Source organism: Vitis riparia, chromosome 9 (genome assembly GCF_004353265.1).
Source record: "Vitis riparia cultivar Riparia Gloire de Montpellier isolate 1030 chromosome 9, EGFV_Vit.rip_1.0, whole genome shotgun sequence".
Taxonomy (NCBI): domain Eukaryota; kingdom Viridiplantae; phylum Streptophyta; class Magnoliopsida; order Vitales; family Vitaceae; genus Vitis; species Vitis riparia.
In genome coordinates this window covers 2317032-2341049 of record NC_048439.1, presented here as the reverse complement: position 1 = coordinate 2341049, position 24018 = coordinate 2317032, and the positions used below count along the sequence as shown (strand labels likewise).

At 36.2% G+C, this 24018-nt stretch overlaps 3 protein-coding genes across 4 annotated transcripts; 2 read left to right on the top strand and 1 right to left on the bottom strand.

Moving 5' to 3' along the window:
* Nucleotides 1-363: 363 nt before the first annotated feature.
* LOC117922202 (jacalin-related lectin 19-like) lies at nucleotides 364-1455 on the top strand. Its single transcript, XM_034840248.1, has 3 exons — nucleotides 364-485; nucleotides 610-834; nucleotides 957-1455. The coding sequence occupies exons 1-3, from the start codon at nucleotides 483-485 to the stop codon at nucleotides 1323-1325; spliced, it is 597 nt and encodes a 198-aa protein (XP_034696139.1). The 5' UTR covers nucleotides 364-482; the 3' UTR covers nucleotides 1326-1455.
* Nucleotides 1456-3358: 1903 nt separating this feature from the next.
* On the bottom strand, nucleotides 3359-4364 carry LOC117922201 (ESCRT-related protein CHMP1B). Its single transcript, XM_034840247.1, has one exon. It carries the CDS (start codon nucleotides 4228-4230, stop codon nucleotides 3622-3624), a length of 609 nt encoding a protein of 202 aa, XP_034696138.1. The 5' UTR covers nucleotides 4231-4364; the 3' UTR covers nucleotides 3359-3621.
* A 2393-nt stretch (nucleotides 4365-6757) lies between these two features.
* Nucleotides 6758-22709, top strand: LOC117921457 (anoctamin-like protein At1g73020). Of its 2 annotated transcripts, XM_034839322.1 has the most exons (16): nucleotides 6762-7709; nucleotides 8447-8516; nucleotides 8682-8797; nucleotides 17392-17518; nucleotides 17595-17695; nucleotides 17786-17877; nucleotides 17988-18092; nucleotides 18208-18477; nucleotides 19547-19679; nucleotides 19774-19887; nucleotides 19977-20044; nucleotides 20158-20288; nucleotides 20362-20444; nucleotides 20545-20652; nucleotides 21844-22002; nucleotides 22132-22709. In XM_034839322.1, exons 1-16 carry the CDS (start codon nucleotides 7536-7538, stop codon nucleotides 22261-22263), a joined length of 1983 nt encoding a protein of 660 aa, XP_034695213.1. In that variant the 5' UTR covers nucleotides 6762-7535; the 3' UTR covers nucleotides 22264-22709. The 2 variants fall into 2 exon arrangements, with proteins under 2 accessions (XP_034695214.1, XP_034695213.1); XM_034839323.1 differs by lacking the exons at nucleotides 21844-22002; nucleotides 22132-22709 and having other exon boundaries at nucleotides 6758-7709; nucleotides 20537-20633.
* The last annotated feature ends 1309 nt before the right edge of the window (nucleotides 22710-24018 follow it).

The window sequence follows — 24018 nt, the reverse complement described above, 5'->3', positions numbered from 1 at the left end:
GGATGGAGATGGCGATGGTGGGAGGCAAGTGCGGCAATGGTGTGTGAACCGTGGAGCAGGCGTCAGATGGGGGGAAGGGAGGTTGATGTAGGGGCACATTGTATTTATTTTTTTTATTTTATATTAAAAATAAATACGATAAAATAATAAAAATACAAATAAAAGTGTATGGGCTAAAGATCTATGAATAAAAACGAGCCTAAAACTTTTGAATAAAAGAACCTTAGAACAAATTTTAGAATCTACACAAATTCAACTCAAGAAAAGCATGCCATATTCGAGTTGGGATGAGGAATTGTATCCCCTTGTTGTGGTCCAAAATGATGGGTACAACGAGGCAAAAGCACTTTCCCATATAGTGCAAGAATTGGAATCAGATACTGCTTGAAACCTTCCACCTACTTGTTGGTCTATATCAGCACCACTCACCACCACAAGCCAAGGCCACTTCCGCAGCTGTTCTACCCACTTGCTCCATCAATATGGTATGAAGTCTACAGATTACAACTCCTTTTTCGGTTTTGCATACACTTTTGATGATCATTTCTCCTATTATTATAAGGGATTTTTAGTTTTTTTGAGGGTGGCCATGTTACGATATTTTTGTAGGAAGGTGAGAAGGACCATTCAAATGAGAAAAAGCTGAGCATGGTAGTAGGAGCATGGGGAGGTGATGGTGGATCGAGTTGGGACGATGGGAGTTACAGTGGGGTGAGAGGGATCACAATAGTTTATGATCGCTGCATCGACTGGATCCGTGTTGTGTACGATAAAAATGGCAAGCCAGTTACTGGCCAAAAACATGGAGGCGTTGGAGGCAATAAGACTGCAGAGGTAGATGCAGGATCTGTGCTCATATTTCCCTTCTCCATTTTTGCTTGTTCCTTTGAACTTCCCAATAACATCACATACAAACAGTAGAATATGAAGAGATAATTCATGTTTCATTGAATCAGATCAAGCTGCAATACCCAGAAGAGATCTTGATCAGTGTGAGCGGCCACTACTGTCCGGTGGTGCACGGTGGCAGCCCTGTAATCCGATCACTTACGTTCAAGAGCAACCGAAGAACATTTGGGCCATTTGGGGTTGAAGAAGGAACGCCGTTTTCTCTATCGATGGATGGGGGCCAGATCGTGGGTTTCCAGGGGCGAAACGGCTGGTACTTGGATGCGATAGGATTCCATTTGTCTCAAACACGATCCACAAAACTATTTGAGAAGGTTCAAAAGAAGCTTCAAAAGATTGCAAGCATGGCTATCTCAGCACCTAAAGATAGTGAAGCAACTCCTCGAGTGAAGAAGAACCGATCAATGAGACAGTGAATTACCATAGATGCGTGTTATCCTATTGTAAGCTATCTAATGTGGTCTTAACCAAATAAGTTCTATACTTCGGGGTTTATCTATTTGATCTTTTGGCTTCTGTATGCTATGAGAAAACATATTCGTGAGACCTAATTGATGTTTAGGAAACAAATATTAGTGTGGGATTTTATACATCAGAAGCAGTTTCCTTCCACTTCTTGATATGCTTATGACCTACCTCTTCGATGGTATAGACGGGATCATCATCATAATTTTGATTTACTACAATGAAGCAAAGACAATATTAATATAGCTCCCTCATCATACTGACTGATTTTCCCTTGTTAAGATAGGTTTGTTTCCTACCCTAATGTTTGGTTCCCGAGAAATACTAAAGAAAAAGATATTTTCATACTAGCCATACATCTTCCTCTATTTCATTACACAGCTCTCAATTTTCTCCTTAAATTTATCCCCAAAAAGTTCCACTGGCTTCTCCCCTACTGAATTATTCAGATTTTTGTACAATTCTCAATCTCTAATAACACAATCAACAATATCTGCTATGTTTTGCCTCACCTACTACCTTCCTAGCTTTGATTCAACTGGTATTTAAACAGTTTCTAATCTCCTATAGCATTTTATAAAAGGTCCTCTTCTCCAATAGGTTTCTATTACTCCAAATCTCAGTATATGATACTCATTGTTTTCAGCTGAATTGATACAATCTCAGTAAAACATAAGTATGATCAATACATTTAGCACCATATTATTCTACGGCCACGGGTCATAGAACATGTGACAGAAACCTGAATAGCTTACCATGGTAGTGTAGGAAATGCAATTGCATCTTCTCACCCATCATATGAAGTAGAGAATAGCATACAATGGGTGGGAAACAAACCTATCAAGAAACCAGTGGCATTTAACATTTCATACGCACAGTAGAGAATAACATATGATGGATGGGAATCAAACCAATCAAGAAACCAGTGGCATTTAACATTCCAAATGCAGATGAACCAACAATAATAAAACTATTGGACTTTACCAAACTTTTCAGAGAATAAAATTTCTTCGTGTTTTCTTTTTAACAAAATCTTTTTACAAATAACACAACAGGTACAAGCAAGACTGTAATAGAAGGCATCAATATCTATAGACCATATATAACACACAGTCTACATAAAATCGCATCACACAAGAAGTTTCTCCCATGGCATTTCATAGTAGGTCCTCTTTTCTACAACAGGCTTTCATAGCTCCACCAAAATTGTAGTTCATTAATACATATATTATTTCTCTCATACAGAATCCCAAGCAACTTGATAAAAGCAAGGGATCCAAAAAAGAGTTGATCAAAGGCATCAACGTCTACATCCATAGAACATAAATACAAGTATTTAGAAACACAAATCACAATTCGGTCAATTTATAATCTTTCAACATTAAATTTAATTCCAAAGACAACCCAGATATGATACCCAATTCCTTAATGGCTAATAAGACAAAAGATAAAATACATCAAACCAAACCCATTAAGGAAACATGATTATATTGAGAAATACATGCTCTGGGAGAGAACCTAAATTGCCTTTCAATCAAATTTGCGGGCATATCACATTCAAGCACGCACACATCCAGGACAAGAATCAAATCACATTTCATTCAAATTTGTGTGGGAACATGTCCACCCCAACAGTCAGGCATTGATCCTCAAATCCTAGATTATATGGGTCTACCCCTCTATCATACACCAGTTAAATGCAGAGGAGGCTCAATCTCAGTACCTCCAGTTTGCTGCTAGAGGAATGCAAAGGAGGCTCAAACACATGGCATCCACCTGCTTCTAGAGGGCATTATCAATAACCCCAAAGGCACACTCATTCAAAATTCACATGATACAAAATATCAGAATCACATTCTATTAAAATTTGCATGAATCTACACACAATGATTCCACATTGCATAAAATACCTAAAAAGCCAAATCAATTTCATCCAATAACATGTTCAACAGTACTAACTAGTATTTCTGAGGAAAAAAACTGATTGGAAACAAGAGAACAGGGAAAGAACATTTGGAATTAGAAATCATCTAAATGTACATATGCGCCTCTTTTCTGCATTGGTAATAAACCCAGACACATATTCAACCGCATGCAAATAGCTAGGCATCAATATCCATATTTAACAAACATTGCTCAAATCCAAATTCGTTTAAATTTACACGATAAGTCTTTCCAATATGCTATAAACTCCATTCCAAATATCGAAGATAACATCAAAACATTTACCCTAGCATTCAATTCAGATCAACCTCTGGCCTTGAGCTCTGCAAGCCTCCTGGAAAGATCGTCCTCGTCAACCTTCTCCGCCTTGGCCGGAACCGCGTGCGCCGCCGGCTGTGGCAGCCCCACCGACACCTCCAGGCCGTAATCATCCGCCACTTGCTGCATCAAACTGTTGACCTCTCCCTCCGGAGTCGAAAGCGAGGTCGATCCAGCCATGGAACTCTCCATAAACTCGGCCTGAACCTCCATGTTGACGAATTGCTTCTCGAACTGGTCCATCGTCTCGGACATCTTCTGCAAATTGCCGGTGGCAAGAGTAGATTCGAGAGACTTGACGATGGAGCCCATGGACTTGCTGATGGTGGTCATCTTGGCCTGTGTGTCGAGGCGGGCGACGACGGCATCGAGGCGAGAGGAGAGGCGGAGGTAATTCATCTGCTCGGTGCGTTTGCGGATGGCGTTCTCGGCGTAGATACGGGCTCCGTCCATGTTGCCCTTCTCGATCGCTTTCTTGACCTTGAGTTTCTCGCCTTTCTCCTCTTTCTCGCACTTCCTCGCCTGGCGTTGGAGGGATTTCGAGGTAAACTTCAATTCCATGATTTGGTTCATCAGTTTCTCTGTGTTTCCCATGGTTTCTTGGATGATCTCCGATCTACGGTTCCTGCGTCAGAAAATTCGATTTCGGGGATTGGTTGTGAGGAATTTGACTCTCGAGCCTTAGGGTTTGGCGTTTGCCTTCCGAGCAACCTCTTAGTTGGACTTTCTTCGAGGAGAAGGCGAATATACGCGTAGATTTCTGAAATTACTGTTTTCTCCTTGACCAAGCTTTGTATTGACAATAAAGCGTAACCCAAATGGGCCAAACCAAGTTCAAATTCGACCCAACCCACTGTCTTGACCTGGGGGCCTATCCCATCTGATGCGTCAAGTGGGCCCCGCTCCCTCGCTCCCTTCCATTTTCCAACCTCAATTTCAATGAATTAACGTGTTGTTTGGATACACTTTCCAATTTTTTATATTTTCAAAATAAAATATAAAATAATAATAATTTTTATAAAAAATAAAAAATTAATCTAAAAAAAGAATTCCCAAAAATAATTAAAAAATATTTTAAAATTTAAGATAGTAAATTTTTTTAATAATTATATTTTTAAAAAAATTAAAAAATATTCTCCTTTCCATGAAAGTTTCAATTATTTAAATATTTAAAATTCGAAATTGATAGAGGGTTTAGGTTTTGTGGATTAAATTGGTTATTAACCTCATTTTCTCTTAAATCACATGAAGAAATCTTGTCCTTTTGTAATAAATTAATGTTTGTTTGTCTTTATTTCATCATATTAATGATATAATCAGACATGTGCAAAAAATAGAGATAAAATATACCATAATAATAAATAATTATAATGAATATACACGTGAAAACACAAACACTTCAAGAACAATAATTTTCAAATTTTCATTAAAAAAAATAGAAATATATTTATCAACCATAAAATATAAAATAATTTCCTATTTTTTGAAATTTGGTATTTTTGAATAATATTTTTTTAGTTAATTTTAGTTATATTTACTTGTTTTTTGTTTTAAAAAATAGTTATATAAAATAAAGTACTATATATATAAAATATTTTTAAAAATATAAAAAATAGTTTAAATCATTTGAAGTTCTTAGACAAATTTTTGTTTTACAAAATATCATCGAACAATTCTAAAAAAAATAGTTTTTAAAAAAATTTTTAAAAATACTTTTCAAATATAACTTAAGGGTGTGTTTGAGAATTATTTTTTAGAACAGTTTTTTGTTCTTTATAACAAAAACTGTTTTTTGTTATCTATTATTAAAAATAAAAATATAATATTTTCAAATAACATCTTTTTATTATTTTATATTGTTTTATCTTATTTTTTTAGAGTTATTTAAAAAAAATAATTATACAAACATGTAAAATGATTAAAAATAAAACATTAAATATAAAAATTACTTTAAAAAATATTTAAAATAAGTTAAAAACATTTTAGGTTTCTAAAAAAACTTTTGTTATACAAAAATCATAAAATAATTTTTAAAATTTGTTCTAAAAAATAAAATCATAGAATAATTTTCAAAAACTCTTATAAAAAATTATTTGTTAAAATAATTTTAAAAAACAACTACCAAGCCTTAAGCTTTTAGAATTAATAGGTTTCTAGTTTTGAGTAGTTTCAAAATTTTTTATTGTTTTTGAAATCTAAAATTAAAGTCAAAGTTATATTTTTTTTACAACAATATTAATTATATAAATATTTATTAAATATAAAATAATATAATAAAATACGATCAAATAAAATATTTTAGAAAAAAATAATAATTTCTTAACTCATGTATAATTTTTTGTTAATGAAGCTATACAAATATGAACAAAAGGGCTTATCTAAGTTATAAATTAGATCTTGACTTTTTATGAACCAATTCAAATATGCTTAGAGTCCACTTTAAGATAGCCTTTAGCTTTTGGATTAAATCCATATTTATATAAAAATCATATCGATATCATGCCCCATTAACACACAAGATCATTTCTTACATAAATTAAAATAAAGCATTAATAAGAAATAATATTTTAAACGATAATATTAATATTATAAGAATATTATTAAATATGAAAAAAAAAAACTTATTATATAAGACAAAATAGAATTGTTATAAGAAATAACATTTTAATAATTTTTGGTAGGTCAGAAGGTTTGTAAGCAAAAATTACCAAATGGGTATACAAATTTTTATTGAAATTTAAAAACAATTTTAAATTTTCAATTTTTTTAAAAGTTAATGAAAATAAGATTTAAATGGTATTTTTTTATTGAATAAAAAAAATTAAATATTTAATTTAATTATATTGATTGATATCAATAAATTATTTTCAGTTAAAATGAAATTCAATAAAAAAAAAACACGGACCTTAAAAAGCTCGTTCCAGCTTCATTGAAATTAGGATTAAGCATTGAAACAATATTCCATTACCCCTTAAGACAACCCCAAATATTTTAGTTTTTTTACGAGGAATGTGGGTGGGTGGGGAAGGGAAGAAGTTTCCAACCTTACAAATTCAAAAACCCACTCTTTATTTCATTTGAATTTCAAATAAAAACATACATACATTAAATGATTGTATCCAAACAGGATCTCCTTCATAACAAGGTAACGTACCCACCAATACTCTGCAGACAGAGCCTCCACAGTTTCACCTTATCGATTCTCTCTGTCACCTGTCCTTATTGCAAAGCTTTCAACCCTATGGTTAGTAAATAACCCAACCCCACAAAAGAGAATGAAGGAATATAGAACAAAAAGCATTACAGATGCTGTATTGTAGTGTTTTTTTTCATGGTATAATGCTTGAACCCCCACACCTTGCTTTCAGCTCATCATCGCCTGCAAATTGGGTATAGGCTGTATAGCAGAGAGAGAGAGAGAGAGAGGGGGGGGAGAGGTGGGTGGTCACGAGTGGATCAAGCAGGCATTATATATCACAGACACCGAGGATACATAGAGAATCGTACCTCGCGACTCACCCAAATGATTACTCCACAAAGGGACATGCCCGGATCCACGTGTCCGTCGCCGTCCATAGTTCTTCCCCAATCCTCGATTTTGCAGACACCTGTTTTCTCAATCCATGTTTTATTTTTTTCAATGTTTTCAAGGACCCATTTCGTCCTTTGGCCAGAAAATTAATCTCTTTGGTTGATCGAGTATTGATTTGAGCTTGGCCGTTCTTGGGTGTTCCTGGCTTCATTGGGGAGCTGAGTACCGGTTATTTCGTCTAATTGGTTGATGCGAGGTTTGTTCTGGTTTGAACAGGGAGACCCATTTGGGTGTTTGGGTTATTGAAGCCGTTTCTGGTGTTGTTTTGTTGAGGTTTTGAGGTGGGAAGGGTGGATTGGGCAAAGAAATGAATGGGCAAGGAGAGGAACGCACTGCTTTTGAGATAGGGGTGGTGGTGCCAAAGCGGGCCGTGAAGGAAAGAGATGAGAGTTTTGATTGCGTGGAGGTTCTTGTAGAGGAGTTTAAGCAGGCGGGTTTGATAGTTGAGAAGGTTATTGGCATTGCAGATGAGTTTATTAAGGTTTGATTTTGTTCTTACCTTTGTAATGTTCTACTGCGTTGTATTTTCTCCCTATTGTTGAATTTTCCATTTAGCCATCTTCTGGTTCATGCAATTGGAATTTTGTTGTGCTTTTAAATTTTAAGCAAATTATTTCTGATGAAAAGATTAATAACTCTCTTGTGATTCATGGAATTTCTCATGAGAATATTGGTTTTATGTGTGTGTCTGGTATTGAATGTTCTATCCCTCAGGTAGCTTGTCTAAAGCCTATAGGAGGGAAGAGGATTGTGGAAGGTGGATGGCCACCAAAAAAGTCAGTCACCCCAATGAATTTAGAGAATTTTATCATGATTATAGTGTATTTAGGGTTTTATACCAATATCCAATGATATATGGCCTCTTGCAGTGAAAAAGGAATTTTATGGTATGCTGGTTTGGTCTTTGGATGTTTCTGATAAGGCAAATTAACTGCATTGGTTTGCAAAATTCAGTGGAGTCACCAGGTCTTGTTCCAAGTTATTCTTTTGCATTTTTAGATCGATAGTTCTTTCTGATTAGGAAATTTTGAGTTTTATGTTTGCTATATTGTATGGATTTAGCATGTTATTTTTCTAGGATATATATATTTTAATGGAATTAAAGAAAGAAATTCATTTTGTCCCTGTTCGGATTAATTGTCGTTTCTGTACTTTGTCTAACATGGAAATTTGGTGCAATTGGGTAACAGTTTTGATTGTGATTTATTCTTCTTCCAGCTGGCTGCACCTTTGGAAACTTTGGGGAGGGCTGCAGCTGAGTTGCAAATAAAGAAACCAACTCATATTGGTATACTATGCTGTTTTCATTTTATCTTTTGGTTTTTATTGTCCCTGGTTTAAAATCCTTACTAATGGATTTTCATAATAAAATTTCTTGATTAAAAATGCTGATTTTTACAATTATGGTTTCTTCCACATAGGAGTAATAACTCGTACTCACTTTCGCTCTCAGGAATGGATTTACAATTTGAGTGGGATGAGGTTGAAGCTTTTGTGAGACAGCCGGATGGTTCATTGTTTAGTTGGTGGGAGCGATTTCGTTGCTTCAATCACTTAATCTATGGAATTGTGAGTCATTCACTGTGTACTCCTTTGTTTCTCAATTTTGAGGCGGTTGAACTACGGTCATACTGTGCAGTTTAAGGGCATTTTGCCAAATAAATAATTATGACCTAAACAACTACTTTTCTACCTTCATGTTTCTCAGTTCCTTTAGTTTGCTGTTATTATCAGTTGGTATTGTGCACTCTAACTGGCTTTGTGCTCTAATGGTCAAATACTATATATTCTTCAATTTTGTTTTCTAATTGGCTCTGTGCTCTAATGCTCAAATACTCTATATTTTTCAACTTGGTTTATTATTAATAAGTGACACAAAATATGGGATGAAAAATAATAAGTTCTGTCTATTAGATTGACTATACACACAGTTTATATAGGAGATTACAAGAGAAGAAATAGGAAACAAGAGACATAATAGGAAACTAACTTATTCCTAAATCATAAAACTATCTATTTACATAAATAGAAAACTAATAAAACTATCTATTTACAGAAATAGGAAACTAACATAATCGGAAAATAATTCTCCTATTCTATTTACAGCTCAACACTCTCCCTCAAGCTGAGGAATAGATGTCTTCCATTCCCAACTTGAATACAAGATTGTGAAACATTGAACTGTTCAACCTTTTTGTTAGGATATCAGCTAATTGATGTTCTGATGGAACATAGGACATACACACTACTCCTTCCTCCAATTTTTCTTTGATGAAATGCCTATCAATCTCAATATGTTTTGTCCAATCGTGTTGTATAGGGTTATGAGCAATATTGATAGTTGACTTGTTGTCACAATAGAGCTTCATAGGACCATCTCACTTGATTCTCAAATCATCTAGAATAATCTTCAACCAAAGTAGTTCACACAACCTTTGAGCAATGACCCTAAACTCTGATTCTGCAGACGACTTTGCTACCACATTTTACTTTTTACTTCTCCATATTACTAGATTACCCCCAAGAAAAGTATAATACCTTGTAGTTGATCTTCGATCCACTAGGGAACCTGCATAATCAACATCGGTGTATGCTTCTAGAGTAAGAGTATTGTTCTTCTTGAACAAAATTCCTTTCTCGGGGTTGTCTTTCAAGTAATGTAGCACCCTACAAGCAGCTTGAAGGTGAGGTTCTCTTGGATCATGCACGAATTGACTGACTATGCTCACCGAGTAAGCGATGTCTGACCGAGTGTGAGCAAGGTATATGAGCCTGCCAACCAGCCTTTGGTACATTTTTTTATGCACCACTGGTTCTTCTTTAGCTTCTCCCACCTTGTGGTTTGGATCCATTGGGGTAGAGACTGGTTTACACCCAATCTTCCTTGTTTTTGCCAATAAATCAATCACATACTTTTGTTGAGAGATGAAGATCCTTTGTGCGGAATATGCCACCTCAATACCGAGGAAGTACTTCAGTTTCCCTAGTTCCTTTATTTCAAACTTTGTTGTTAATCTCAGCTTTACTTCATGTTTTTCTCTCTCATCATTTCCAGTCACTATGATGTAGTCAACATAGACTAGAAGAGCAGTTACTCCCCTTGTAATCGAGTGCTTAATAAAGAGAGTATGGTCATCTTGACTTTGTTTATATCCAGACTCTTTCATGACTTTTGAAAATCTCCCAAACCAAGCCCTAAGAGATTGTTTTAGCCCATAAAAGGGCCTTTTTCAGCTTGCACACCTTGTTACCTGTGTTTCCCTCAAATCTCGGTGGGATGTTCATGTAAATCTCTTCATCTAAATCACCATGAAGAAATGCATTCTTAACATCATATTGTAGGAGTTGCCAATTGTAGTGGGCAGCCAATGACAACAGGATTTTGATAGTATTTATTTTTTTGCAACTTGAGCAAAAGTCTCCTAATAATAAACTCCATAAGTTTGAGTGTACCCTTTGGCTACCAATCTTGCTTTATGTTTCTTAAGAGATCCACCAGCCTTATATTTTAGTGTGAAAATTCACTTGCAATCAACAATGTTTTTCCCTTTTGGTCTTTCAACAATCTCCCATCTTTTATTGTTTTCTAATGCACTCATCTCCTCTCTCATAGCATCCTTCCATTCCTTTTTTGTCAATGCCTTAGAAACAGTGTTAGGAATGATAGTGGTGTTTAGACTCACAATAAAATTTTTGTCTGCTGGTGATAGGTGCTTAAGAGACACATAGTGTGATAGTGGATAGAATGGTCAATTAGTGCATTCTCTGTTGCCTTTTCTGACAGCAATGGGAAGGTCTAGGTCTAGGTTGTCTGTTAAGTCAGTGGAAGTTTCACTAGGTTGTGTATGTAAAGGTGGGTTTGATCTTACAGTGATTTTATTCCCAAGGTCTGAGTTGGATTCTTGGACCTGCTTTTGTTTTGGAATAACCTTTTCCCTTGAATACACCTTAGGAAACTGTGGAAAATTGCGAGTAACACTAGCTGGAACAGGGGATGACACGGGTTCATTGGTAAAATTGGGTGACTCAGGTGTGATTGACTCGGATGACTCAGGTTTTTCATCACCATGGGTTGAGACATGAGGAAGATCAAGAGGTTCAAATGACTCACAAGGACTATCTTCCATCATTGAAATCTCCCCCTAAAGAGAGGACTTGAGGAAAAAAGGTTTATTTTCTGTGAAAGTGACATCTGCAGATATGTAAAAATTTTTTGCTGAGGGATTGTAACACTTGTATCCTTTTTTAGTGGATGAGTAACCAAGGAAGACACATTTTATGGCTTGGGGGTCTAGCTTGTTTCTATGTTGGCTGTGGACATGAATGACACGAAATATGGGATGAAAAATAATAAGTTCTCTCTCTATTAGATTGACTATACACACGGTTTATATAGGAGATTACAAGAGAAAAAATAGGAAACAAGAGACATAATAGGAAACTAACTTATTCCTAAACTAACTTATTTCTAAATCATAAAACTATTTATTTACAGAAATAAGAAACTAATAAACCTATCTATTTACATAAATAGGAAACTAACATAATAGGAAAAAAAAATTCTCCTATTCTATTTATAGCTCAACACTCCCCCTCAAGCTGAGGAATAAATGTCTTCCATTCCCAGCTTGAATACAAAATCGTGAAACATTGAACTGTTCAGCCTTTTTGTTAGAATATCAGCTAATTGATGTTCTGATGGAACATAGGACATATACACTACTCCTTCCTCTAGTTTTTCTTTGATGAAATGTCTATCAATCTCAATATGTTTTGTCCTATCGTGTTGTATAGGGTTATGAGCACTATTGATAGCTGACTTGTTGTCACAATAGAGCTTCATAGGACCATCACACTTGATTCTCAAATCATCTAGAATAATCTTCAGCTAAAGTAGTTCACACAATCCTTGAGTAATGACCCTAAACTCTAATTCTGCAGACGACCTTGCTACCACATTTTGCTTTTTACTTCTCCATGTTATCAGATTTCCTCTAAGAAAAGTACAAATACACTGTAGTTGATCTTCGATCCACTAGGGAACCTGCATAGTCAGCATCAATGTATGCTTCTAGAGCAAGAGTATTGTTCTTTTTGAACAAAATTCCTTTCCCGGGGTTGCCTTTCAAGTAATGTAGCACCCTGTAAGCAACTTGAAGATGAGGTTCTCTTGGATCATGCATGAATTGACTAATCACGCTCATCGAGTAGGCGATGTCTGGCCGAGTGTGAGCAAGGTATATGAGTCTACCAATCAGCCTCTGGTACATTCTTTTATCCACCATTGGTTCCTCTTTAACTTCTCTCAACTTGTGGTTTGGATCCATTGGGGTAGAGACTGGTTTACACCTAATCTTCCCTGTTTCTGCCAATAAATCAGTCACATACTTTTGTTGAGAGATGAAGATCCCTTGTGTGGAATATGCCTCCTCAATACCGAGGAAGTACTTCAGCTTCCCTAGTTCCTTTATCTCAAACTCTGTTGCTAATCTCTGCTTCACTTCATGCTTTTCTCTCTCATCATTTTCAGTCACTATGATGTCATCAACATAGACTAGAAGAGCAGTTACTTCCCCTATAGCCGAGTGCTTAATGAAGAGAGTGTGGTCACCTTGGTTTTGTTTGTACCCAGACTCTTTTATGACTTTTGCAAATCTTCCAAACCAAGCCTTGGGAGATTGTTTTAGCCCATACAGGGCCTTCTTCAGCTTGCACACCTTGTTACCTGTGTTTTCCTCAAATCCTGGTAGGATGTTCATGTAAATCTCTTCATCTAAATCACCATGAAGAAATGCATTCTTAACATCATACTGTAGGAGTTGCCAATTGTAGTGGACAGCCAATGATAGCAGGATTCTGACAGTATTCATTTTTTTGCAACTTGAGCAAAAGTCTCCTAATAATAAACTCCATAAGTTTGAGTGTACCCTTTGGCTACCAATCTTGTTTTATGTTTCTTAAGAGATCCATTAGCCTTATATTTTAGTGTGAAAATCCACTTGCAATCAACAATGTTTTTCCCTTTCGGTCGTTCAACAATCTCCCATGTTTTATTCTTTTCTAATGCACTCATCTCCTCTCTCATAGCATCCTTCCATTCCCTTTTTGTCAATGCCTCAGAAACAGTGTTAGGAATGATAGTGGTGTTTAGACTCACAGTAAAATTCTTGTGGGCTGGTGATAGGTGCTTAAGAGACACATAGTGTGATAATGGATAAAGTGGTCGGTTGGTGCATTTTCTGGTGCCTTTTCTGACAGCAATGGGAAAGTCTAGGTCTAGGTTGTCTGTTGAGTCGGTGGAAGTTTCACCAGGTTGTGTATGTAAAGATGGGTTTGATATTACTAGGATTTCATTCCCAAGGTCTAAGTTGGATTCTTGGACCTGCTTTTGTTCTGGAATGACCTTTTCCCTTGAATACACCTTAGGAAACTGTGGAAAATTGTGAGTGACACTGGCTGGAACAGAGGATGACACAGGTTCTTCATCACCATGGGTTAAGACATGAGGAAGATCAAGAGGTTCAAAGGACTCATAAGGACTATCTTCCATCATTGAAATCCCCTCCTGAAGAGAGGACTTGTGGAAAAAAGGTTTATTTTCTGTGAAGGTGACATCTGCAGAGATGTAAAATTTTCTAGCTGAGGGATTGTAACACTTGTATCCTTTTTTAGTGGATGAGTAACCAAGGAAGAAACATTTTATGGCTCGGGGGTCTAGCTTGTCTCTATGTTGGCTGTGGACATGAACAAATGCAGTGCACCCAAATACCCTAGGAGTGATCCCATTTGAGGTTCTGAAGTGTGGATAGAAACTCTTAAGTATCTCGACAGGGCTTTTGTTGTCTAAAACTCGGAATTCTATTTATCATGTATGTGGCAGTAAGAACAGCTTCCCCCCAATAGGACTTAGGAACATTCCCTTGAAAGAGTAAGGCTTGGGTTGTGTTGAGTAAATGCCCATTTTTCCTCTCGGCTACCCCATTTTGTTGGGGTGTGTTAACACATGATGAGTCATGGAGAATGTCCTGTGATTGAAAATAGGGTGACAAAATCTAGTTGAAGTAATCTCTAGCATTGTCTATCCTAAAGCTTTTTATTTTAACCCCAAATTGGTTTTGAACCATTGAGTGGAAATTAGGTATAACAATGCTAACATCAAATTTTTGTTTAAGAAAAAAGATCCATGTAACCCGAGTGCAGTCATCAATTAAGGATACAAACCAACGAGCGCCATAAACATTAGGTATAGTCGAAGGACCCCATATGTCACTATGAATCAAATGAAAAGGATGAGAACTTCTTTTATTGCTAATAGGAAAAGATACACGAGTATGTTTTGCCAATTCACAAGTTTCGCAATGAAACTCAGAAATATCTAATCCTTGGAACAAATGAGGAAACATGACCTTTAAAACCCTAAAAGATGGATGACCTAGACGTAGGTGATACAACCAAATGGTATCTTTATTTGAGGAACTGAGAAGAGACAACGACAAATTATTACTAGTTTTCTGAGATGATTCAAGGTGGTAAAGACCGCTCCTTTCCTTAGCAAGTCCAATCCTCCTCCCCGAGCCTTGTTCTTGAAGAACACAATAAGAAGGGAAAAAAATAGCATAACATTTAAGATCATGGGTAAGCTTTTGAAAGGAAACAAGGTTGGCCGACAATTTTGGTACATGGAGGACATTTTTAAGAATAAGGGTAGGTGTGATGTATATGTCTCCGAAACCTGCAACAGTAACTAAAGAGCTATTGGCCACTACAATTTTCTTGTTACTTGGGCTTGGGGTATAGGTATTGAAAAGTTGAGATTTGGAGGTCATATGGTCTGTGGCACCGGAATCTATTATCCAAGAGTCATTATAAACTCTGTGTGAGGCATTTATGTAAAAAAAGAATGAAGGTGTACCTGAATTTTCCAACATCTTCCACGAAAAAACCTGATCTCTTGGAATTAAGGCAGATCGCAAAACAAAAAAATCGACAACAATGAAGGCTGGTAAAAGAACACGTGAATAAAAAAAAATCCAGCTATGAAGGCCAGAATGATGCCTAGGTCTTAAAAACCTACAGCTCTAATACCATGACACGAAATATGGGATGAAAAATAATAAGTTCTCTTTCTATTAGATTGACTATACACACGGTTTATATAGGAGATTACAAGAGAAGAAATAAGAAACAAGAGACATAATAGGAAACTAACTTATTCCTAAACTAACTTATTTCTAAATCATAAAACTATCTATTTACAGAAATAGGAAACTAATAAACCTATCTATTTACAGAAATAAGAAACTAACATAATAGGAAAAAAAAATTCTCCTATTCTATTTATAGCTCAACAATGAACAAATGCAGTGCACCCAAATACCTTAGGAGTGAGCCCATTTGAGGTTCTAAAGTGTGGATAGAAACTCTTAAGTATCTCTACAGGGCTTTTGTTGTCTAACACTTGTGAGAGAATTCTATTTATCATGTATGTGGTAGTAAGAACAGCTTCCCCCCAATAGGACTTAGGAACATTCCCTTGAAAGAGTAAGGCTTGCGTTGTGTTGAGTAAATGCCCATTTTTCCTCTCGGCTACCCCATTTTGTTGGGGTGTGTTAACACATGATGAGTCATGGAGAATGCCCTGTGATTGAAAGTAGGGTGACAAAATCTGGTTGAAGTAATCTCTATCATTGTCCGTCCTAAAGCTTTTTATTTTAACCCCAAATTGGTTTTGAACCATTGAGTGGAAATTAGGTATAACAATGCTAACATCAGATTTTTGTTTAAGAAGAAAGATCCATGTAACCCGTGTGCAGTCATCAATTAAGGATACAGACCAACAAGCCCCAGAAACATTAGGTATAGTTGAAGGACCCCATATGTCACTATGAATCAAATGAAAAGGATGAGAACTTTTTTTTATTGCTAATAGGAAAAGATACGCAAGTATGTTTTGCCAATTCACAAGTTTCGCAATGAAACTTATAAATATCTAATCCTTGGAACAAATGAAGAAACATGACCTTTAAAACCCTAAAAGATGGATGACCTAGACGTAGGTGATACAACCAAATGATATCTGTTTTTGAGGAACTGAGAAGAGACAACGACAAATTATTACTAGTTTTCTGAGATGATTCAAGGTGGTAAAGATCGCTCCTTTCCTTAGTAAGTCCAATCCTCCTTCCCGAGCCTTGTTCCTGAAAAACACAATAAAAAGGGAAAAAATTAGCATAACATTTAAGATCATGGGTAAGCTTTTGAATGGAAATAAGGTTGGCCGACAATTTTGGTACATGGAGGACATTTTTAAGAATAAAGGTAAGTGTGATGTATATGTCTCTGAAACCTGCAACGGTAGCTAAAGAGCCATTGGCCACTGCAATTTTCTTGTTACTTGGGCTTGGGGTATAAGTATGAAAAAGTTGAGATTTGGAGGTCATATGGTCTATGGCACTAGAGTCTATTATCCAAGAGTCATCATAAACCCTGTGTGAGACATTCATGCAAAAAGAGAATGAAGGTGTATCTGAAAGAGCCAAAGAACAAGTTCTAGTAGGTTGGTTAAGGGATCCCAACGAGCTTCTCAGCTTCTCCATTTCTTTACTATTGAACAAGTTCCAATAGGTTTGTAAAGAACACGTGAATAAATAAAAAAATCCAGCTATGAAGGCTAGAAAAATGGCGATGAAGGCCAGAATGATGCCCAGGTCTTAAAAACCTACAACTCTGATACCATGACACGAAATGTGGGATGAAAAATAATAAGTTTTGTTTATTAGATTGACTATACACACAATTTATATAGGAAATTACAAGAAAAGAAATAGGAAAGAAGAGACATAATAGGAAACTAACTTATTCCTAAATCATAAAACTATCTATTTACAAAAAGAGAAAACTAACATAATAGGAAAATAATTCTCCTATTTTATTTACAACTCAACAGTAAGCTTATTTCTTGTAACAATTTGAATTTACTTACACGTTTCTTGGCTAGTTTGCTCATGTGCGCATGGTATCCACTCCCAATGGCACTGAAAGCAATAAATCATCTGTCTGACAGTTTGAACTAATTTATCATTGGAAAACTCCTATGGAAATTTTCTATCCATTCAAAATTCATGAACCATGCATCTCCAGTTGATTCTGACTGAGGTTTACAGGTGAACAAGAGAAATTCAGCTGTTAGTCTAAAATTTGATGGCAAAGAGTTCCATTGGGAACTTGGGGAATCTTTACTTAAAAGGTTGGAAGCAGAGGGCATAGTTAAGCAAGTCTTTCCTTTGCATGGTATGCTAATCTATATTGACCATCAAATTACCCGCTACTTTGGTGTCACTAAAGAAATATGAGTTTTGGCTTATAGATGAAATAAAAAGGAAGCAGCTGTTGAGGAATTGGGCACTGAACTGGTGGGACTTTACAAGTCAACCAATTGATGATATCTATTCATATTTTGGGACAAAGGTGAATGTTATTGCAGTGTTACTTGCCTTTTGAAGTTCATTGTCAAATAATTTTTGCATAATGTTAAACAAAGGAATTTATACTTTCTAGGTTGCAACCTATTTTGCTTTTCTTGGAATGTATGCACGCTGGATGCTCTTTCCAGCAGCTCTTGGGATTATGTTGCAATTGGTTGATCTAGGGTGAGTCCCACTACCTCTGAACATGCTTACCGACATTATTTCCCCAATTTCAGCATTTGACACAGTTGTACGTATAAACAACTTAGGTTTTTGTTAATGTTTTTTTCCAGATCATCACAGTCAATGATGCTTCCTATTTTCTTTATAAGCATAATATTATGGGCTGTAATGTTTTTCCAGTTCTGGAAACGCAAAAACGCTGCCCTTTTAGCAAGGTAATATTTATTATGAAAACCAACTTTCTATGTTATTAGACCTGCCCATTTATTTTGTTATATTTAATTAGTTTTTAATTCTGTGTGTTTGGGTGTGTGTGTTTTGGTGGTGCAGATGGCAAATTAGTTACTCAGTTGTAGCAGATCCGGGCTGTAAAGTTTTGGGCTTGGATTGGAGTTCTCTCCAGTCCCCTGTTGAACTTGTAAAGAAAGTGGGGACTGATAGAGCAAGAGAAAAAGAAGTGTTCCAAAGAGCTGAATGGTTTGGACATATGATGAGATTCAGAAACGATGTTATCATTTTCTTGACTATAATATGTCTCCAATTGCCGTTTGAATTAGCTTATGCTCATCTTTATGAGATTACCCGTCCGGATGCTTTGAAGTAAGAATCTAATCTATACTCTTTTGTATTTCATTATTCTTTTCTTGCTTCTTAATGAAAGAAGTTATGGTCATCATTTTCTTTCCAGGTTCTAGAATCTGTGGTATGGAAGTTCTCTTTTATAGGTTCATGGGGAAAATGATGCCATGCTTTAGCGTTGCAACACATTTTTAAAATTTTCAATTTATTCCCCATTCTCTTTATCTTATATCTGTGTTTTTTATTTCAAGGAAATTCTATTTCCTTCAAGAATCAGGTATGTGTTATCATCATCTTAGGAGCCTCTCAAATGAAATTGTGTCTTGAATTAGTTGAGATTCATTGCACCACTCTTTTTCTTCTCCCCAGTTCTCAAATTACTGAAAATCATTAAATTCCAAAGTTTCCTGAAGCAATTCTAATTTATTTATTTATTTTCTTTCTGATTTTATCAACCAAAACCATTTTAGTTGCTGAGTGGGTACGCTAGCAAACCTCATCTTGAGCATGAGTCAGATTCTTGCACCACAAATTTCATAATATATGAACTAATAGTTAATTTATAATGTAAACACATTGTATTTAAAAACATTTTTGTCCTATCCATTCTGGACTTATATAGCCCTCTTCCCATGTCCACTGGCCACCCAGTTACTAGCCATGCAATGCAGACGGATATCTTTCTTCCTTTCTGAACTTTTGGCCACTAATTATTAAAGGAGGCCAAGGCCAAGATATCTTTCACAAAGTTTGAGTATTTCCTTTGTCTCTTCCATTAGTTCTCCATTCTTTTTCTAATGGCCTCACACAATTTGAAGAACACTGGTTAGTGGCTTGTATGAAGTTTTATATGTGGGATGGTCTAGGATTCTTGAGTCTGTCAAACATTTCCTTTTCATGCAAGATAACATATCTATGAGGTGAAATGCAATTGTCCCTCTTTTGCATCATTGTCAATTCAAGTTCAATATGCCAGGGTTTATGATCTTTCCCTCATTCGTTGTACTAAATGTTTCTGTTGTGTGGTCTTTTTATGCATTTACTGCAAGAATATTATGGGTTATGACAGACATGCAAATTTGGCTTTCAGGTTTGGGCTTACAGCCATATATCTTCTTGCAATTCAGTATTTTACAAAAATTGGGGGCAAGATATCTGTCAAGCTCATTAAACATGAAAGCAATGAAAGCACAGAATATAGGGCCGACAGCTTGGTTTACAAGGTAATGGGCAGGAATTTGTACATGCCATTTTATTTTTGTTCTACCCTCTGAGTCTGGGTAATTTCTCTTTAAAACAATTTACTTTCTCTTCCAGGTATTTGGTCTTTATTTCATGCAGTCATATATTGGGGTCTTCTATCATATCCTTTTACACCGTGACTTTAAAACCCTTCGCCAAGTCTTGATTCAGCGTCTGATTGTGTCTCTGGTAAGAAAAGAGTTCTTGGTTTCCTTTCTGTATCTCAGATTTTTCTTCTTTTTAGATTTGATGTGCTCTTGACTGGGAATGTTCTCCAGGTGTTGGAAAATCTGATGGAAAACTCTTTACCCTATCTCAAATACAGTTACAGAAAATATGGAGTTCGGTATGCTTCTTTCATTCATTATCATGTTCTCAGCCCTTGAATATGGCATGCCTTTACCTTCCTACGAATTATGGAACGCATATGTATGATTCATGCATCTTTCCTGTTTGAAGGCACAAGAAAAGACATGAGAAGGGATCATCAACAGGGAAGATCCAGTTCACTTCTCGGGTAGAGAAAGAATACCTGAAACCTTCTTATTCAGCAAGTATTGGAGAAGAACTTGAAGATGGACTTTTTGATGGTAATGCATCAAACCTTTGGGGCTCCCGACAATTCTCAATTTCTCTGGCTGATTCAAATAAAATTAACTGCAGACTTTCTGGAGTTGGCGTTGCAGTTTGGAATGATTATGATGTTTGCCTGTGCCTTCCCCCTTGCATTTGCCTTTGCGGCATTGGTAAATAATTCTTTTAGTGCTCCCTTACACCACAGTGCAGAGTTGTTTTGAATGTCAAAAGTACATGAAATCTGAAGTTTTGTCCAAACAAGTTGTGCAGAACAATGTAACAGAAATCAGAGCAGATGCGCTGAAGCTGCTTGCCATGTTGAAGAGGCCAGTTCCTCGTGCTGCTGCAACAATTGGAGCTTGGCTTAACATCTTTCAGGTATTTGTCTTTTGTTTTGGGCTTGAAAAGTATTGTCATCAATTCACTTGGTTATAATTACTAGTTTCCAATGGTGTTTTAACATGTTTCCCGTGCCACCCAGTAAACACAAATGCAAACTAGCTTTGCTGAACTCTAAAAACCACCTTAAAAGTTAGACCATCATGCAAGCTTTTTTCCTAGCCATGTCAGAAAATTTCTTGATTGAACAAGTATCATGAAAGCAGGGATCACAGCTGAGTTTGGAAGATGGTTTTTCCATATTTACAAAATGAAACATGAATAAAAGAAAAAAAAACACCAGGATGAGATTGCACTTCTATATTTAAAAGGATCATATTGCACCTGATATTAATTGTACCACTTTCTTATAACTTATATGGGTTAACATTTATAAAGACTGACATTAGATATGATGTTCCCCTCATGTTCACATGGTTGCTAAATACCAAGTTGACCGGATTGTGTGTGGGAGAATTTCGGGAATTGCATATTCAATTCAATGATGCATTAATTTAATTTTAATTCTAAATGATATAGAGTATAATATTACCTATCATATATATATATAGAGAGAGAGAGCATAATATTGAGTGGCATCGGACATGATAAATTTTCATCATCTGACTCGAAAATTAATTGCTATCACATTTGTATTGTGCATGAATGCATAAGTGCTATAAATTGGAGTTCCACTTTGATTGTTTGGTTACTTATATCTAATCAGCTTAACATTTGGCCAACACATGGGCCATAGGGATAACATCTAATTCACCGGTAAACTTCCTAAAACATGGACTGTTTAAAAACTTATTGAAGATGTAAGAATAAGAAGTTTTAGGTCAGCAGTTATTTGATCCTGACACAAAGTTGTCAACAATTTGATTGAAGAAGAATTGAATCAATTAGGGACTTTGCGCATACTAGTGAACAATTCACACAATATTTGTTGACCCTTCACAAATTATCTGCAATATTGGTGGAAGAACTCTCAAATTATTGAACTATATGTAATAAGAAAAGGGTGATGAGCTCTGGGGTAATAAATCTGGTATTACTTGACGCTTTCAGAAACCATTTCATATTTTGTCTTGAGCCGATTGCAGTGTTCCCATTCTGTTTTTTTTCTTGCTAATAATTCGTCACTTAACATCAATCTTACTGAGATGGCCCTGTCTGTTGGAATTTTAGTTTCTGATAATAATGTCGATATGCACCAACTGCGTACTTCTTGTATGCTTATATGATGTGGAGGGGAAATGGAAAATAGAGCCAGGACTTGCAGCAATCCTCATCATGGAGCATGTTCTCTTGCTGATTAAATTTGGGTTCTCTCGCTTTGTTCCTGAGGTAAGCTTCTTCACTTTTGCATCCATGTTCTCTCGAATTACTACACATGTTTCCTGAGAAAATGTTTCCAAGAAAAACTTCAATTGTTCCATCATAAATTACAGAACATGGAAATCTATTTTCTGACAGGAACCCGCTTGGGTAAGAGCCAACCGAATGAAGAATGCAACTCACGCACAGCACATGTGTTCAAAGCAGCTTTTAAGGAGCATTTCTGGAGGAGAAAAGATGATCTTGGGTGGAGGAAAGAAGACTGAGTGAGCGCATACTCAGAGAGACAGGTGCCCTCTGCTGGCACTAGCTAGAAAAGAGCAAGAATCAGAAGAGATGATGGTCTCCTTTCTCATATCAGACACCAAGTTTTGAAGTTCCGGCTACAATTGTGAATGGGTAACTGTAATCACAACTGAATTTTCTTTTGTCTTCCCATTGTGGAAAGATTTTGGTAGATACAGATCAATACTGGAAGTAGAACACATGGGTTTTTTCCTTAATTGGATTGTGGTATCACTCAAGGGTTCTCTTCTCTTCATTATGGTGAATCCAAACAACTTCTCCCACTCTCTGAGGAAACAAATTCATCCCCCCCTCTGATAATGTTGTCCTTGATTTCAATCAGGCTCTTATCTTTCCACACCAAGATTATTCCCACAGTCCTGATCCTGTTGGATAACAGTAGTTTATTGAATGGTCTGTCATCAAGAATATATACATTTATTAATCAGAAACAGTAGATTACATTGAATGAATTCAGAAAGAAAAGAATGAGAAAATATACACATTGCACTGTAACAAGCTCAAGCTATTCTTCTCTCCCTCCGAGCTTGAGCTCGTTTCATCTGCATGCTACAGTAAGCAACAGAAAAATCTTCAATTTCATCATCTTCACATCTTCAATCCAGGTTCATGATCAGCCACTCTGGCTTCCAAAATGGCTGCTCACCTGGCGAGCATAGGTCACAACGGCTTTAGCCCATTTCTTGATTTCAGTTTTCAGCTTGTTTGAGTCCATGTCCTTCAATGATGATCCTGGTTCCATCGAGATCTCCATGAATGAGAAGCAATGATCAAAACGTCGCCGTTTTGCATTAACATCACCGTCACCCACAACGGCTTCATCGTCGCCAAGAGCAAGAGGGTATTTAACAGACATGGCTGTGGGCTCTTCTGGCGAGCTTTCTACAATGGCCGCTCTCAAGCATAGCTTTGGGCATTTATAGGTTGAAAGGACAAAGCTTGCAAGAGAAAGCAACTAGAACGCGTGTACCAAACTACTTGCTTTTGACTTTGACATTTTTTCAGTATTCCATAGGAGTTTTATAGATCATAGTTATAAACCATGAACCATACACCTTCTGATTAATTGTCATTTCGAAGAGGGATCTTGAAAATTAAATTTTCCGTCGGTCCAATATGGACACTATTATCAAGTGAGGCAGAGCATCTTGACCAGCTTATTTCATATTCTAAGAATGGATGTAGTTTTGAATCACGGGTCACAACTGCTAGTCTTACTAGTTTGAGAATTAGGCCAAATCATGTGCTAATAGCATACGCATTTTCGGGTTTTATCTCATTCCGTAAAGCATATAAAGACTTCATTTGGGTTTTAAAGAACTTTTGACCCATACAGAAAACAGGGACTATAGACCATAATTTTGATTTTGAACAAAAATAGAACCGTGGGGTACGAGGTTATGTGCACGTTTGGATTTGAGAGTTTGAGATGTTTCTTGGATGGAGGCAAAACCCTTTAAAGGTAGATGTGCTTGCTGGCTAAGGCATACTGAATTTGATTTGGTCCAACGATTACTAGTGAATTCTCAATTATTCCTTTTTGACAACGCATTTTTTTTTTATTGTTATAATTGTTACAAGAGTGGTGATCGATAGAAGTGTTCGTTTTTTAAATCACCACCTTTTCATAGGAGAAAAGGTAAGCAAATGGATGAATTGAGAGGGTCAAAAAGAGTTGCCTTGACAAATGCATCCACGCAGCTTGTACCTGCAGATTCC